Here is an 18,278-nt window from a genome sequence, read left to right on the forward strand (position 1 = left end):
AGGAGTGCCATTTCAGCTACACTGAGTTTGTGTCATCTTTATACGCAGCTGTTACTGTCATCGAACATTGGGCTCCTTTACTCTTTGTATTCCTTGTGATGACATTGCCTTGAGTCTAAAGTATTCCAATTAATTGAAGGATAATTGGACTGTCTACAAGACTAAAGTGCAACTAAAATAAAATGGCACCGAGAGGTGTGGTGTCTTCTGGTGTGCATGCATATATGTGTGTGTTCATATTTGTTTTTGGACTCTTTCAAATACTTCTCATAAATTCCCTTCATTGATCTTTGTAGTTTAAAAATGAGATGCAATTAATCTGTGAAACTCCTGGCCACAGGATGTGGAGATGACAACCAAACAGCTAGATACCTTTAAAAGGGGATTGGACAGATTTCTAGAAGAAAAGTCCATTACAGTTCGCAGGCTGTGATGGGTATGTGCAACCTCCTGATTTTAGAAATGGGCTATGTCAAAATGCCAGATGCAAGGGAGGGCACCAGGATGAGGTCTCTTGTTATCTGGTGTGCTCCCTGGGGCATTTGGTGGGCCTCTGTGAGATACAGGAAGCTGGACTAGATGGGCTTTTGGCCTGATCCAGCAGGGCTTTTCTTATGAGATTGTTCACTTAAATGTGAAGAGATGAACCTTCAGCTCCATCTGACTCAGAACGCTTGTTAAACGTGTTTAATAGTTTAAGCATTTTTTAATATCTGCCAATCTGCAGGCTTCTTATGGTTAACTTAGGTAGAATAATGAAAAGTCTTGTGGCACCTTAAAGGCAATAATTTTATTTCAGCATAAGCTTTCATGGGCTACTGTCCTCCTCATTCTATTCATGAAGTTAAATCTCAGCAAACAGGTGGGGGTGAGAATTGGGGTGTACAAACACATGGCTATATTGAAGAAAAAAATTAAAATGGAGCAAAGAATTAGCGATACATAAACTAAGCTAATCTGTAGCAAGTTTTAAAAATTATGAAAGATAAGGACATAACAATTCATGGTTAGTGACAACATCATATCAACCCTCAGTCAATTAACTCTGTAATGTGATAAGAAGCCCAAGTCATGATTCAGAAATCCCCCCATGACAGTGCCAAGTTTCATTATAAATGTTAATTCAGCTTTTTCTCACTCTAATCTCCCTTTGATGCTTTTCTGCTGGAGGACTTTCACTTTGAAAACTGCAGCAGAATAATTGTGGTAGATTGATATGTTCTCATAGGGATGTTGACATTTATTTTTTATTTTTTCACATTTTTATCCTGCCCGTTCTTCACTCAGGGTGGTGTACATGGTTCCTTCCTTACTCCTTTTGTCCTCACAGCAGCCCTTTGAGGTAGGTGAGGCTGAGATTGACCGACTCAAGGTCATCCAGGAAGCTTCATGGCTGAGCAGGGGTTTGAACCTGGATCTTCCATGTCTAAGTCTGACTCCCAAACAACTGCTGCACCATCCTGGCTCTATACCTTGATACTGATTTGACTAGTTTCTGGATGTTGCCATTTCTGATGTCAAATGTGTGTCCATTTATTCTTTTGCATAGAATGTTAATTGCTCTGACAAATCCCTTGTTCGATCAAAATGGTCTCTTAGAATGAAGTCACCCCACTGAAGTCCATAGGCTTATAGTCATACAAGTAGTCTAAGAATGTACCAGTTTTTAATCTAATAGTCCAGTGTACCATTCTAGATCATGTTGTATAAAGTCTCAGGGAAACACTGAAGGTATCCTCCTTTAAGACAGGGCTTTGGGGTAGATCTTTCCCAAACCACATTTCAGAGATTCATAAAATCACAATGCAATTCTAAGCATGTCTACTACTTGACAGCGGACACTTGTACACTGTAAGATCAGTGTACACATGACAGTGTAAGGTGAGAACCCACAACCTGTGAACAGTCTGTTGAATGTTTTCTGTTGGCTTCCTACTGTAGCCTTCATGATTCCTTTCCTTCATTGAGTGGTAAGTGCTTGTCCTACCCACCTCCTCCACCCCTGGGGGGAGGTCAACCTCCAGGGATCTTGGGTACTTATTGATACATTAACCCAGATGCAGTTGGTGCTTTCTTTGTGTTTATTTGTAGCTAAAACAGTCAAATAGAAAAAGGGGTGAGGTTGGCAATCCCCAGGTTAAACGCCCTCTTTCCTTCTCTGGCCTCAGCCTCCGCACTCCCTTGGAGGTCCCTGGGTAGAGTCCCTGCACATGTAATGCAAGCATAGATTGGGTCTCACAAGGTCCAGACTACCTGCTGTGATATCAGCTCTGCTCCACCCCTCAGGGTATTGGGTATAAGCTGTCTGTGTGGGTGGCCATTGCCTTGCTCCAGGATGGTTTGCCATTCAAGGATGCTGGGGGCAGCAAGTCTCAGGGTGGCTCAGTTGACACCAAGGGGAAATCCAGAAGTGATCCATAGCATATCTTGCAGTGTTACAGAGGATGCATTTCTTTGATTTCTTTTTCCGTAATATGAAGTCATATTTGGTTTTAGATGGAGCAAGGAGAGAGCTTGTAGCTTTGTATCTCCATAGGAGCATATTTTACTCACCTTGTTAATTTTGCAACATACTGCTTGTACAGAATCAGCAGCAATGGGTGGCTTAGCCCTACAGCTTCTTAGGATGGTCTGCCAGCATAACACACCTTTTCAGGACCACTTTGCATGCTGGATTTCCACTGTCCAGTCACTTTGCTTCACTTGCACACTTACAAAAATTGCCTTCACAGGCAATAGCTTGAGCTGTTTCTGCAACAGGGCCAGCCAAGCCTGCTTCTAAGCCACTGATGAAGACATGTCCCTTTTACTGACTTGAAACTGTATGAAAGTCTTGGTTGAAGTCCAGCAAAGTCTTTTTCTTCCTACCTCCTACCTAGCCTGGTCAAATAATGGGTGGAGGTGAGCTCCCCATCTCTCCCTCCTTCCTAGTTTGACCAAGACTTCAGAATCTCAGATGATGTTCTTTTTGACAAATAATGCTTCTTGTCTTCATGGTTACAAAAGGAAAACAAGGTGTGATAGGGTTGTGAGCTGAAAGTCTCTGGAAGTCCAGCCTGGTGTCTAGCCTACAATTACTAACTTTCTCATTCTTTGTTCTGAAAAGCTGCAGTGGAAACACATCAGCCAAATTTATGTGGTAGCATCCTCATGAAATTGGAAGATCCTATTTTAGGATCTCACACAAAAATGTTCCTATACAGCACATCACACATGCTAGTTTTCAGTGTGCATGAAAGGTTATTTTTATGGAGGTCTGGAAACAGGAAAACAAAAAAAGACTCCTCTGCCTGCAGTCTGAAGTGGCACAGCAAAGACTTTGTGATGTGATTCTACTCAGGCCCAGGAGAGACCAATTTCGAAGGAAGCACCCAGGACAATTGCTAAGCTGACATCTCTCCTCCTGGCAGCTTTGATCTCAAGGTTTCGGTGGAATATTGGCTTGAGTTCAAAGCTACCCTCTCCCAGGGTGAGTCTCTGCTTGTGAGTTCCAGTGTCCTTTGCCAAACCCACATCCCCCATTTTGCTCTGTTTTAATGCAGTTATGGAGCAGGGAGATGACTGTCCTTCCAGAGATGATGTTGACATTCAGGAAGCATTGGGGGAGGGGAAGGTGGATGGGACAGAATTTCAAATTGGCTGTGCATTTAGCAAAACATTTTAAAAGATGTATGGTGAAAATAATAACCTTGACTCACAAAACAAGCTGTTAATTAAAAATAAACAGAAATGACTTTTTTTTCAATCTGAATTTAAAAGGCACCTTCCATCCCACCATCTCGTCCCTAACCCTCCCTCCTTTAAACCCCACTTACATGCAGTAACAGTAGAGGGACTCCGACCATGGAAAGAGGAAGGCATGTTTCTTCGTCCCTTCTATAGTCAGTATATTGAAATAGTGTGCTGAGTATGCCCTAGTGGCCCTTGAGAATTCTACCCATTCATCATTAACATTTGGGGCTCTTCATTCTAGAAAAAAGTTGCCTGACATGATTGAGACATACAAAATTATGCAGGGGATGGATAGAGTGGATGGAGGGATGTTCTCCTTCCTCTCACACAACACCAGAACTAGGGCATCACAGAAAAAGAGTGTCAGGAGAGTCAGAACAGAAAAAGCAAAATATTTCTTTACCCAGCATGTAATTAGTCTGTGAAACCCCTTGCCACAGTGATGATGGTGTCTGGCCTGGATGCCTTTAAAAGGGAATTGGGCAGATTTCTAGAAGAAAAGTCCATCACAGCTTACAAACCGTGATGTGAAACCACCTGGTTTTAGAAGTAGGCTACCTCAGAATGTCAGATACAGTTGAGTAGCAATGGGATGCAGGTCTCTTGTTGTCTTGTGTGCTCCCTGAGGCATTTGGTGGGCCACTGTGAGATACAGGAAGCTTGACTAGATGGGCCTTTGACCTGATCCAGCAAGGCTCTTCTTATGTTCTTATCTCCAGTAAAAGCTAGGGTGTCTTTTCCTCATCCCTTCTTGCATGAGGCAACACATAAAAACCCAGCACCCTAATGGGTGGTTGGGGAAAAGGTGACAGTGTCAGCCTGGCTGGGTTGCCTGTTCACCTTCTCAGGTTCAGTTTGACGGAGCCTGTTTACAACACCTCCCACTCTCCTAATAGTCAGAGGCTAGCTAGTTACTATCTGGTTACTAGGAATCAGATTGGTGTGTTTTACTCCTGACCTGATTAACCTATAGTGAGGTGTTGTTTTTTTTTTTGGTGTTGTTTTTCTTTGCCCACCCCAGACTGTTCAAAGAGTGTGATTTCACACCTGGTTGGCAAAGAGTAGGAAGAGGAATTTGGTTCCTCCTCTGACTCTTGGTAAGCAAGAGTCAGAGGGGGAACAAGCACCAATCTCAAGAGTCTGTCCCAAGAAGGAAGTCCCAGGAAAGTGTGCATAGGACTGCAGGCTCAATTTCCTTGCCCCCCCTTTGGAGGCTGGCATAGAGAAGCATTGATCAGTAACAGCAGATCTGCAGCTTTGAGTCACAGGACAAATGATTGAAGCGGGAGTAGGCAGGAGCTTGCTACCTTTTCCATGCACCAAAGTGGGGGCAAGGCAGAAGAATTTGGAGTCTGATTCCACTGCAGGGTTTACACATGTTGATTTCAGTGAAAGTGGCACAGATTTAATGCAAACCTTGTCTCATGTCCTATTGGTGGGTGCGTAGGTAAGTGTCATTTTCTCAAGGGGTACTGATTGCCAACAGACCTTGGAAACTACATTCTCCTATGGCTTTCCACATATGAAGAATTTGGAGCTCCCTGATGCTTGCATCTTCTTTGAAGTGACAGTTAGCTGTGTCTGTACTGGTCAGAATTTTATTTGTTCATCAGGTCTTGGAAGCTAAGCAGGGTCAGGCCTGGTTGGTACTTGGATGGGAGACCACCTGGGAATACTGGGTGCTGTAGGCTTATACCATAGTCTTTCGAGACTGAAGGTTGCCAACCAACCAGGTCCTTTATACATCACCTTGTATTCACATTACAGTCCCCTTCAGTGAAACCATTAAGGTATTAGAAATCAGTGGGGGGGGGGTTTCCTTTTTTCGTTCTAGTACTGTTAATGAAAAAGTTCAACATGCTGTCATTTCTTAGAATGATGATCTTCTGAAAGTAAAGGCTTAGAGATTAATCTTTACAAAGCTTAATCAGTACAAGATTCAGGAAAATTAAATCCGGTTCTTTTCTGTGCTCTTTTCCTCTTAAGGTGTAATGTGAGGTTTTAAATGACTTGTGCTGGCCTATACTGTGGCATTCCTTTTATTATCTTTTATGTATGTATTCCATACATTTTGTTGGACCTCTTGTGTAGTTTAGCAACCAAAGTGAATGCAAGGAGGGAGAAAGAAACCAGCTGTGAATTTACATGTCAGGAAAATCCAAGGAGAAATTGATTGAAATATCCTCAGGAAGTACTTGGCCCATAAGGCTTGTCCATTAGTCAGATGTTTATCGATTGGTGAACCCTTTGACTTGCACTAAAGGGAAGGTCGGACGTTTCTCATTTCTCCATTGTTGCTTAAACAATCAGCCACCTCTCAGAAGCATCAATTGTCATTAAAAAAATACAGTATTTGTTTAATTATCTTATGTCTGGCAAATATTATGTATTTATTTACTGCAGTTCCTATTAAAGGCAGATAAATAGGTAGGTCGTCAACATGCTGGTGGTGCTTGTTTTATGAGGTATAAATCAAGTACCAAATAAAGGTGTTTGCAAGAAGTAAATATTGAGAAAAAGAGCTGACAAATTCATTAGCCCAGCTTGTAGATGTCTGCAGGTAACAAAATATGTCCTTCAATGGATGGTGGTGATTACTGCTCTGAAATGCCCTTTTTTTCCTCGATGTGGGTACAGTTCTACAAGCTCGGTCTATAACCTCATGTGCCTATCTACTCAAGTAATGTTTCTGATCTGAGGAGATGTGGGTTCTGCATGTAGCTGGAAAGACCTTATATGCACTGAGGCCATGAGGTGCATGCTGTAAACCTGTGCCTTGGGAATAAATACACTTTCCTGAGCCAGTGATTTTCAGTGATTTTTCTTCTCATGGCACACTGACCTCTCTGGTCTTTGCCTCTTGTGATGCCACTTCTGACTTCCAGGCTCTTCCACATTCTGTGGTTCTGTTTCTAGGGCAACTGTCCATAGTAACAAATTGTCTATCTCCCTTCTTCCACCAGTAAAGAAAAAGGGACAGACAATTTGTTACTATAGACAGTTCCCCTAGAGCTGCAGAACCCAGAAGAGTTTTTTTTTCCCCCCAGCAGTTTTCAATTGCTGTGCTCTTAACTCCCACAGCATACCTGCAGACCTTTCACAGCACACCTATGTGTTTTGGCACATGGGGTGAAAATAGCTGCTTTTGGGTCTGGTGGTAGGAAATTAACTACGTGGTAAATCGCAGAGGAGATTTTTGGTTTCCTGGATAAAAGGGCTTGTTAGAGGTTGATCAAGTGAGCAAGCTCATGACAGCAAGAATCTAGTACAACTTCCTACAGGGACCACAAATTGCTGTATCTGACCTGAATAACTCATGGGGATAAGATGAGCTGGTTATTATTCCTATCTCTAGAAAATTCCTAAAGCATTTGGGACCTGATAAAGGAAAAAAAAAATCCAGGTACTTAGTAGAATTTTTTGAAGTCCATGCCTTCTATATTTAGAGGTTGTTGCTGCTTTTCATTTCTATTAGCAAGTGATGCTAATACAAAAATAAGAAAAAAAAAACACCATTTACCCTAAGTCTGCCTTGTGAGTGTCACAATTTAAAATGTTCAGGATTGAAACAGTTGCACCAGAATGCACTTAGCAGCTGATATTCTAATGGCACATGATTACACTTTATTTGAAGGTTTGAAAAAATAGAATATAATGGTAAGCAATCTCTCCCTGTGTGATTATGCAAGAATTAATGTTGTGATTTCCCCTGTATGAAGAGCTGAAGCTGGGGGTGGGGGAGCAAGGTTCTAGATTGCATTTTTTAATGGTTTCTTCCAGAAATGTCACCACAACAAGCAGCACACACTCATTCATTTGTACAGCACATGTAGCACATGATCTGCCCACATGGGGCTGCAAGATGGGCATACTTACACAAATCTCAAGTTTGTGGTGCTTTAGGGCGGGGATTAGAACATCCCACTAGAGAAACATTTGCAAGCCAGATGTCTGCATTTCTAATGGCCCTTGTAGCAGCCGTCACCCTGCACGTGCCTGATCTCATCTGATCTCGGAAGCTAAGCAGGGTCAGGCCTGGTTAGTACTTGGATGGGAGACCGCTTGGGAATACCGGGTGCTGTAGGCTTATACCATAGTCTTTCGAGACTGAAGGTTGCCAACCAACCATTTGCAGAAGACAGGGCAGAGCTTACATTGGGGCTAAGCCAAATAACTCTTCCAAACTGTCCAGCCTTTCTTCACATGCTGTCAAGTGCAGAGCAATTTTGGTATTTTTGGAAAAGCAGAAGGAGAGGGGACAAAGGATGCCATGAGTTTATCTGTGGTAGTGAGCATGTTCCTGGACTCCCAGCAGCCAACTGGTGCACCATTTCCCTGAGCAGGCTGCAGAATGAGGGTGGGAACCCTTACCCTCACTTTGACCAACTGGATTGCAATGCTGTATTATCAATATCATCACGAAGCCAATCAGAGCAAGGCAATGCTTTCCCTCATGCTTTGCTGCCTGCCCGGAAATACATGACACCTCCCGTGCTATTCACTATTGGATCACTATTACTGCCAACACCACAAAATATGTGGTAAATCAACACTACAAATTGATGGTAAGGCCACACCTGGAGTATTGCGTCCAGTTTTGGTTGCCACATTTCAAAAAGGACATAGTGGAAATGGAAAAGGTGCAAAAGAGAGCGACTAAGATGATTACTGCGCTGGGGCATCTCCCTTATGAGGAAAGTCTATGGCGTTTGGGCCTCTTCAGCCTAGAAAAGAGATGCCTGAGGGGGGACATGATTGAGATATACAAAATTATGCAGGGGATGGACAGAGTGATTAGAGAGATGCTCTTTACACTCTCACATAACACCAGAACCAGGGGACATCCACTAAAACTGAGTGTTGGGAGAGTTAGGACAGACGAAAGAAAATATTACTTTACTCAGTGTGTGGTTGGTCTGTGGAACTCCTTGCCACAGGATGTGGTGATGGCACCTGGCCTAGATGCCTTTAAAAGGGGATTGGACAAGTTTCTGGAGGAAAAATCCATTATGGGTTACAAGCCATGATGTGTATGTGCAACCTCCTGGTTTTAGAAATGGGCTATGTATCAGAATTCCAGATGCAAGGGAGGGCACCAGGATGCAGGTCTCTTGTTATCAGGTGTGCTCCCTGGGGCATTTGGTGGGCCACTGTGAGATTCAGGAAGCTGGACTAGATGGGCCTATGGCCTGATCCAGCGGGGATGTTCTTATGTTCTTAGGTGGCAGTGGAAAAGGAGAACCAGGATCAGTTTCACAAAACATGGACTCTTCCCCCATTGCCCCTCTGCTTGTAAGTCACAAAATGTTGAGAAACCCTTTGGTGCTGTCCTCTCTGAGGGCCCAGTCCTATCCAATTTTCTAGTGCTGGTGCAGTTGTGCCAGTGGGGTGTGCACTGCATCCTGTGGTGCGCAGACTGTCACAGAGGCCTCCTCAAGGGAACATTTGTTCCCTTATTCAGGGTTGCATTTTGGTTGCACCAGTGTTGAAATGTTGGATAGAATTGGGCCATGAAACAGATACATTTTCACCTGGCTAACTGGGCATGATTTGTAAAAAGAGAGGTGTGGCTATTCAGTTCTGCCTTTGATATTATTCAGATGTGTAGAGGTAAGACTCACGGAGTTTGCTCACAGGTGGCAGAATGCAATCTGCACATGTTCAGAGGCAGTCTCTTTGTTGTGTTCCTTATCACTGAAAACTCACTCTGAAGTTCAGCTCAATCATTGAACAAGTATTGCTTTTCTCAAGGAACACCCGTAAACTTACCCATAACATCTTGCCAAAAATTTCTCTTAACACTAGAGTACTGAAATCTGGAATCTGTCTGCAGGGTTTGGAGTCACCCTTTAGTACCTTGCCATGCTTTATGCCTTATATGTAGCACCCAGTACTGGCCCCTCCTGGGTTAGATGAGCCAGCAGCTTGACCCATTGAGAATGCTCTCATGTGTGGCTGTAATGTATCAGTTCAGGGCTATTTGCCATATAATAATTCAGAAGCGAGAAATATATGAGCACAGGGCACTGTACAACACCACTAGCTAGCAGCTGTGACGAGCAGCTGGCTGGGTTACATGCAAGAGAGTTAGTTGCTCTTCCTCTTTCAGCTCAGAAAAACTGGAATTGTAAATATTTCATACGCGAGAGGGACACAAGCTTGAATGTTCCTGTCTATTACCTGTGACCTGTCATGTCTGCCATGCTGATTCTTCAACATTGCTGGTTTGCTGCAAGCTTATCTGTTTTTTTCATTCTTGATTGGCTGTATTTTCCCTGGTTTAAAATACTTTGCCTGCCTAATTCCATTAGGACATTAGGAATTAACTTGTTCCCAAACTGCTAGTAAATCCTTTGGTCGTTCCCTCTGTACCACTGCCACTCTGGCAGGACTGGCCCACCATGTAGCCAACTGAATCAGTTGCCTCAGGAAACTGGATGGCAGGGTGTGCCCACTTCGGTCCACCTGCTTTCGCCCACTTATTCTTCTCCTACCACTCCTTGGATTGGAAAATGAAGAGTGGAGCAGACGTATGGAGGAAAAGAAAGCGGAGGGTAGATGTCAGAGGAGCTTGGTCATTACAACTGATTTTAAAAAACAGTCATGCTGTATGTGTAAAATATTGGCAAGTGATTTAACATGTCTCTGAATACTCAAAGATGAATGGTTAGGAGAAGGAGGAAGAAGCATCTTCACTATTATAATCTTCTCCTATACAGTATATTTGCAATCTATGTAGATTTAGAAACCATGAAGATGTTCCAATATATATGGTATTTTCTTGCAAATTCCAGGGTATTTTGCTTCTACCCATGTAAAAGGCAAACACATTAGTGCAACAGTCTCCCTGCACTAGCAATGCTTTTGACCTGCCGGTGGGGTCTAAGCTCAAGGTGTGTTATGTAGTCCTTGGAAAAGCCCTCTGCAAATGGATCCCATGTCAGTGGATTCAGGTTCAAGGAAGAGAAATATTGGATAGATTCAAGTTGAGGTTAGAGTTTGGTTAGATATAGATTATCATTTTCTTTTTCCAGAGTGTTGAAAGTGGCACTGTAGTTGTTAATGTTGCTGAAACAGGTGTTGTTGCTGTTGGGGCTGTTGTAAACTTGCTGTTTTTCATCTCTTATCAGCAGCTGAACAAGTTTTTGTAGTGCCTTAAAAATCTGTGAAAACCTTTTGACCAAAAAAAAAAGAAAAAGAAAAAAAAGAATGTGTGCATGGTATTGATGCCCCTCTCCTACCTTCTCCAGCTCTCTGCAAAGCTAGTCAGGCTTGGTCATGCGAGAGATCTAGGTTTGAATGGCTGGCAACCTTCAGTCTCGAAAGACTATGGTATAAGCCTTCAGCACCCAGTATTCCCAGGGGGTCTCCCATCCAAGTACTAACCAAGCCTGACCCTGCTTAGCTTCCGAGATCAGACGAGATCGGGCATCTACAGGGTAACAGTTCCTTATATCAATATGGCATAAGCTTTTGTCTGGTCTGCTTTTTTAAACAGGCATTGCACAGCAGCATAGGTTACCTGCCAGTAAAAAAGGGGGTAAAGCCAGTAAAATAAGCTAGAGACTTTTTCTGTATTGATTTGTAGAATATTAAATATGGACATTCTCGTTATTCTCTATAAGCAAAAGAACTGCATATATAAATCTACCAGAAGCGTGTTTAGACATCTGGAGTGTGGCCCAAGTTGACCAATTAACTTCAAAAGCTAAGAAAAAAAACAAATAACTGTGGGCAATGTTGAAGGTAACAGATGAGGAATTGTTGCCTTCGGAATCTTGATTCTGAAACAATAAATTATCACTGCCAAATTGAAACTCTGCCTGGCTTTCAGAGCCAGGGAGCTGAAAGCACTTCGTATTTTGGTTGGACAGCTCATCTGCTATCTCTTATTGACAGGCAAGCAAAATCCAAACAGGGAAAAACACTAATTAATCATTGCTTTCCTTAACCTTTACTAGAGATGCATTGGTCTGACATTTGAATCCCACTGCACAATGTTAATTTGCATGGAGTATACTTAATATGAGAAAGTTGTCCAGTAACTAGACCAGTTGCCTGGAATTCTAAAGATATTGCTGTGCTTCCCTCCACTTACATTGACCTTGGTGGAAGAGTGCTTTGAACACTTTCACGCATTCCATTAAAAAGTGCCTTCAAAACCTCTCTTGCCCAATTTGTGCATGTGAGATAGAATGTAGAAGAGAAATTGGACTTATGCTTAACATACATTTTGATTTTAAATGCTCAGCACACTTAAGCACAAGCCAGTTTAAGCTTCATGCTTGAAATCGCCCTTGCTGTTGCCAGTGCACTGTCAGTGTCCATGGTGCTGAACAGAGAAATAGAAGAAGAAAAAAGGCTCTTGCCAAGAGAAGCCACCTAATGCTGCTACAGATTTGCTGCCTCTGCACATTTTTTTTTTTAAAGCACCCATTTACTGCACTCCTTGCATGGTTTTTTCAGTTGCAGAAGTGCAGGGCTTCCATGTTTGACTTAAAGGGACTGCATAAATGAATAAGCTCGTTCATTTGTGCAGTCCCCATAAAGGAAACCAGAAGTCCTGAACTTATGCATTGGGATAAACCATGTGGGGAGCATATTAAGGAAGTGGGTGATCAGCTTTCTGCTCAATTTTAGGTGGTCAAAAGCAAATTACTGCAAGTTGCATCTGTGGCAGGCTGGAGGGAGAAAGTGTCGTGGTAGACTTGGGATGAAGTGCACCATTGAATTCACCATCCTCACCATTGAATTCACAATCTGGCATTCTTTGTGTTATCAGTTCCAGTTCATACTACTATAGAAAATATAGTTTGTGTGATGTGCACCAGGATATAACATTCCAGCTTTTTTTCTAAGTTATTGTACTTGTAAGTAGTTTCGGAGTAAGTGTTCAGTTTCTACCATTTTGAAAGTTCTGCTCCTGAAAACATTAAGCAACTTACAGCCCAGTCCTGAGCTACCTAGTGCGCAAGGCTGTCATGGCGTCCAAATGGCTGCCACGGCATCCTGAATGCGCCAGGCAGCAGGTGGTGGCTTCTTGGGGAAAGGGACATTTATCCCTTTTCCCTGAGTAAGGGAAGCAACCCCACAATGGGGCTACTCGACTCTCAATTGGCTATTTAGCTGGTACAGAGTAAGGACGCCTCATATTGGGCCATGAGACCCAACTCAGGGCTCCAGATCTGGCAGAGCTGAGCTCCACCAGTCCCGTTCCCGTCCTGCCCTGCTACCTCCCCCTGCTATGCCTTCCCCTCACCTCCGCCTGCCCCCGAACACCTCCTCCCTGCCTCCTCTTGTGTCTTGACAAACCTCCTTGAGTCTTGAGAAATCTTGAGAAAGGCGGTTAAAAATCCCTTAAATAAATAAATATTTTTCCCCCTAATGTAGGCCTTTATTTTCTTTCTTTGGTGCAAAGTTTAGTAAAAATGCAGAACGTGACTCTATGATAAGAATACATAATCCTGTCCCTAAGGCTATTAGCAAAGTTTTGGACCAATATAATAAAGTAACTACTGTGAATTCGGTTGCATATTTCTGAGGACAAGGTAATATATCCTTTTCTCGCATGGGTACCTGGTAAGTAATTATGAAGCTTTAGAGCCATTTGCCTGGTGAAAGGTGTGTGCATTTATTTTCAAATTATAGTGTGTACAAAGCTGAGAATAATAATAATAATATAATATACAGTATTTATATACCGCCTTTCTTGGTCTTTATTCAAGACTTTATTCAAGGCGGTTTACACAGGCAGGCTGATTAAATCCACGCAGGGATTTTTACAAATTGAAAGAAGGTTCTCTCTTTCAAGAACCACCACATTCAAGCTGTTACACTCCGATCTGGTTTAACATTCTGGCCTCCATCCTCCCACGCTCCGAGCAGATGGAACAGCTCAGCTGCAGCTTGCCAGCTGCTTCAAGGTCGCATGGTGCCGGTGGCCTCGAACTGGCGACCTTGTGGATGTTAATCTTCAGGCAAATGGAGGCTCTACCCTCTAGACCAGACCTTGGGTCAAAGGGAAAAATTGTAATAATAATATTCAAAAATAAACAATTATTACTGTTAAAATATTATCCACTTCTACTTCAATGTGGTATTAACACAGTTATCATTCTTCTAGTGTTGGGGTACTTGGCTGAATAATTGGGTTTGGGAAGTACAAAGCCTCAAAGTTGCATACTCAGATTAGTGGGTGTCTGAAGCCTGCTTGAGGGATTGCAGTGCTCTGGCAAGAGGGCAGACACTGGAGCAATGGTGAATCATTCACTTAAGGGCTGTCCCCACAGGCGTGCATAGAAGAATTGGGTGAAACCAATACCCACATGCCTGATACTGGTTGGAGGCCCAAGAGCTGCACAGGGACTGTGATGATCCCTTGAGTGCAATCCTCATGGTCAGCAACTGTTACCCTGCACTTGCCCAATCTCGGAAGCTAAGCAGGGTCAGGTCTGGTTAGTACTTGGATGGGAGACTGCTTGGGAATACCGGGTGCTGTAGGCTTTATACCATGATCTCGGAAGCTAAGCAGGGTCAGGCCTGGTTAGTACTTGGATGGGAGACCGCTTGGGAATACCGGGTGCTGTAGGCTTATACCATAGTCTTTCGAGACTGAAGGTTGCCAACCAATCCTCATGAAACTGCTGGATGCCTATGCTTATGGGTGAACTGGGAATGTGGGAGTGGCCTTGTCTATCTGTGTAAGGCACAGATGATGTAATCTGGAAGAATCATTCCAGCATTACTCAGGGAAGGTGCAGATGGTGTGTGATGAAGGGTCTACTCATATGCCTACCTTGTGGTCTGACCCTTGTGCATACCTCCCTCCTTCAAATCCAGCACTACGGTTGTCACTACTTCCTCTAGGAAGGAAGTGATGGAGGGAGTGCCAGAGGGGAAGCATTGGAGAAGGGAGGTAAACCATTCCAATCCCACGAGCATCTCCTCCCTCCCTCCTCCGAGTCTACTGCTGCCCCTGCTTCTTCTAGTAGTTGGTGGAAGGCATGCTGGGAACCCTGTATTCCCTTTGCAGCCACTAGAGAAAGCAGTGGTAGTGGCAGCAGCACTAGACCCAAAGGAGGAAGGTAAACCCTCTCCATTCTCCTCTCCTGCTCTAATGCACAAGAAGAGGGTAGAGCTGGACCCTAAGCAGGCAGCAGGCTGTGGCAGCAGTGAGTGAGAGCAGGGTATGGGGCACCCTCCACCAGATTGCCAACTTCCCCAGTTCACGGCCTGAAGTGAAGATTTCAGTTTATCTCATAGGTGGACTGTGGCTTGCACCTGTTTCTTACCAATTGCACTGTAGATTGCTGGGGAATGGGAAAGCAAAAGCCAGTGATATTTGTAATCCCTGAATATGTGTGCAGAGAGAGCACATTCAACACAGTGTTGTAGAGAGTCTTATATACTGTATGTCTTCTTGCTGCTCAATTGGAGTTTTCCCCCACTAGTAAAAACTGAATGGATCTGGGATTTAGTTGTTGTGTAAGCTGAAGCAGAACTGGGAAAACTGGTTAAGCCTTGAGCTGGAGAAAACATGTCTTCTGTACCTGTAAGCTACAGATATAATCTCTGTACCAAAATCCATTTGCACTCAGATAGATTAGAAACAGGATGCAAGGGGGAAGGAGGTTGCAACTGAGAAATTGGTATGGGGCATATGTTAATTTCAACTAGGCTGTGCTACATAAAGCTACAAACCTATGCAATTTTACTTGGGAATAAGTTCTAATGAACACTAAACATGCATAGACTAGCACTTTAACACACCTTTTCTATTTATCTGGGATGTCTTTACAGTGTATTTTTTTCCATTTATAGTGTATAAACTATACACTATTTTATAGTGTGAGGGGTGCCCCGTGAAGGGGGTCTCTGGGGGTCACCTGGCGGGTGCCGGCTGATTGGTCTCTTGGGATCCCCTGGGTGGGTGTGTCCACCTCCCTGAAGTTCCCTGCAGGGGGAGCCTCAGACCAAGTCAGGGGGAGAGGGTTCACAACACCCTTGTCCTCCTCCCTAGAGGCCCTTGGTCTTCAGGCAGGGGTTCTAGCTCCAGCCTCCTGCCTTCCCTCTCCAGAACTGCCTGTCATCACAGGCTTCCCTGCTTTTATCCTCCCCAGCCACACCCTTGGCTCCTCCTCTTCCTCCCTCTCTAGGCTTAAAGGGCCCCCGACCCTAGTGAGCTTCCCTCTTCTCTGGTGGTTAATGGGGATCCTGCCCTGCTTACTGCTCTGGTCAGGTGAGTTCTGGAAGGATTGTCTCTCCCACCCAGCTGCCTGTCTCACCTGGTCAGCTGGCGGGGTGGCAGTGGCTCTGTGGTCAGGCAGTTCTGTCCCTGACCCACAGCGGGGGTTGACCCCTGACATGTAGTTTCTGTGGGTCATGGCTACAGGGGGAGTTATGGTGAGATCCTGTGCTTCAAAATTTACTACACTCCTATCAGAGTGGTACAACACGTCTGTTAAAAAGTGCAAGGTTCTGCCACATTTCTATAAATTGCAGGAAGCTGCAGAACCCTTCTCCTTATGCTTTCCTTCTTAATTTGCTTGTCCTCAGACATTTTCACTGTGAGTTACTTCCTAGTCTATTCCCTTTGTTGAATGTAGACAACCCCCCCTCCCATAAGAATTTAACAGTGACCCAGTTCTAATACATGTTTCTGACATGCATAGTTAAATCTGATGACTGCACAGAATGGCTGCCCTCCTCCCATATCTAATCCTTGGGATGAGCAGATTTTCCCTGTTCTGCTCAGATGTTGTTCAGTGGGTTCACTGTGCATAGCTCTTTCTTATTATTGTTCTCCAGGCAAAAAGAATCTGATGCGATGGTGCAATCATATAAAGATCCCTTTATGTGCTGCAGTTTAATCAATGCTCTTAATGCATTGGAGCCCATCAGCTCCAAAAAGGGGGAAAAAAAAAGACGTTTGTGGCAAACTGTGTATGTACAGCAGTCTTAGAGCCCAGTCCTGAGCTCTTTAGTGCCGATGGTACGAGCACATAGCTGGCACCGGGCATCACAAACATGCTGTAGGGTATGTCTGTGGCACCCAAAGGGGAGGGGCTGCTGCTGCTATACCCTTCACTGGAGGAGACCTCCAGCAGCTGCCCTAGGGCTAGAGAATGCAATAGTAGCCACTTTTGGTTGCAGAACCGCCTTTAGAATTGGGCTGTTAAAATATCGAAAACAGAAGAATGGTGGACTGCTAATGCAGTTTATGCTGCTTTAGAAACAAGATCACGTAATTAGGATGGAGAAAACTTCATAAGCACCCATATGACTAATGCATGATGAACCATCAACCCACTGAGATCATATGGTGTGTGTGTGTGAGAGAGAGAGAGAGATGGTGACACAACTTTGTGCAAGTTGGCAAACAATATAAAATATGACATTTAATGAAAAAATGAGATACACATCTTAAGGACAGATTATTTAAAGTTAATTTACATTGCAAACTTTTTGAGTACTGTTCCATTTTCCCAATCCTCATAGTAATGCAATATGTTTTTTTAAAAGTGGACAAAAATAGCACATCCTCCTCTTCTTATATAAACCAGACTGATTAGGATTATTATTAATTCTCACATTTCATATCTCTGTTCCACACCCCAATTTCAGTGTGAACTCTTAAATAGCTGGTCATCAGACAGTAGTCAGATTTGATGAAATCGGGAACATTGCACATGAAAGGCCATAATAATTAACTTCTATAATTTGATACCGTTTCTTTAATGGTATTATGCAAAGTGTTTTTGGGTGCTAAGGAAAGGACTATTAATGATAAGCAACATGTTATCATTCTTATGGTCAATGTAATTTTTCTTAATTCAGTATTCCTTATGTAGTAGTAGAATTATTCATTGCTGTCAAGCTTCACACTTTGTACCTGCACTGGAACTTTATAGTGTAGATCTGTCCTGGGTAAAGAGGCACCTTTGAAGTGGCACTTCTATTCAAGAGCGGGAGAGAAACTTCATCCCAGCCATGATGAATCCTCTGTTTTTTACCTAGATTTTGTTGCTTTGGGTTTTTGGACACCTCTACTTCCCCAGAAGCTCCTGTGCAAGTTCAGCAGCCTAAAAAACTGCTGAAGCATCCTTTGCAAGCAGCCTTTGTCCTTTGTTTGAAACAATGTTATGCAGTCCCACCTAATAATACTAATAATACAGGTATTTCTATACCGCCTTTCTTGGTCCTCAGGTTTCTCCTTAGACTTTATTCAAGGCGGTTTACTAGGCAGGCAAATTTAAATCTCCATAGGGATTTTTACAATTTTGAAAGAAGGTTTCTGTCTTTCAAGAAACCACAACATTCAGATGTTTCTTTCTTGGTCTGGTCGCACATTCTGGCCTCCATCGTCCCATGCTCAGAGCAGATGGAATAGCTCAGCTCAGCTTGTCAGCTGCTTCAAGGTCACACGGTGCCGGTGGCCTCGAACTGGCGACCTTCGGATGTTATCTTCAGGCAAATGGAGGCTCAACCCTCTGGTCCAGACCTACTGCTGACCTGTATGTTTGTGGACTTGGGAAATTGCTCCATGT

At 43.5% G+C, this 18,278-nt stretch overlaps 1 protein-coding gene and 1 pseudogene across 2 annotated transcripts in view; both read left to right on the top strand.

Moving 5' to 3' along the window:
* The window catches only part of DPP6 (dipeptidyl peptidase like 6), a 383,341-nt gene that overhangs the window by 136,101 nt on the left and 228,962 nt on the right, over positions 1–18,278 (top strand). The window contains exon 5 of one of the 2 annotated variants that reach the window (XM_066627027.1): positions 8,805–8,845. The exons of the other annotated variant lie outside the window; for it this stretch is intronic. Within the exon in view, the coding sequence (XP_066483124.1) occupies positions 8,805–8,845 (41 nt within the window). The remainder of the gene's footprint in view (positions 1–8,804; positions 8,846–18,278) is intronic. 2 annotated transcript variants of the gene reach the window in all.
* LOC136654816 (5S ribosomal RNA) lies at positions 7,703–7,819 on the top strand (annotated as a pseudogene).

This window comes from Tiliqua scincoides, chromosome 5 (assembly GCF_035046505.1).
Source record: "Tiliqua scincoides isolate rTilSci1 chromosome 5, rTilSci1.hap2, whole genome shotgun sequence".
NCBI classification, from domain to species: domain Eukaryota; kingdom Metazoa; phylum Chordata; class Lepidosauria; order Squamata; family Scincidae; genus Tiliqua; species Tiliqua scincoides.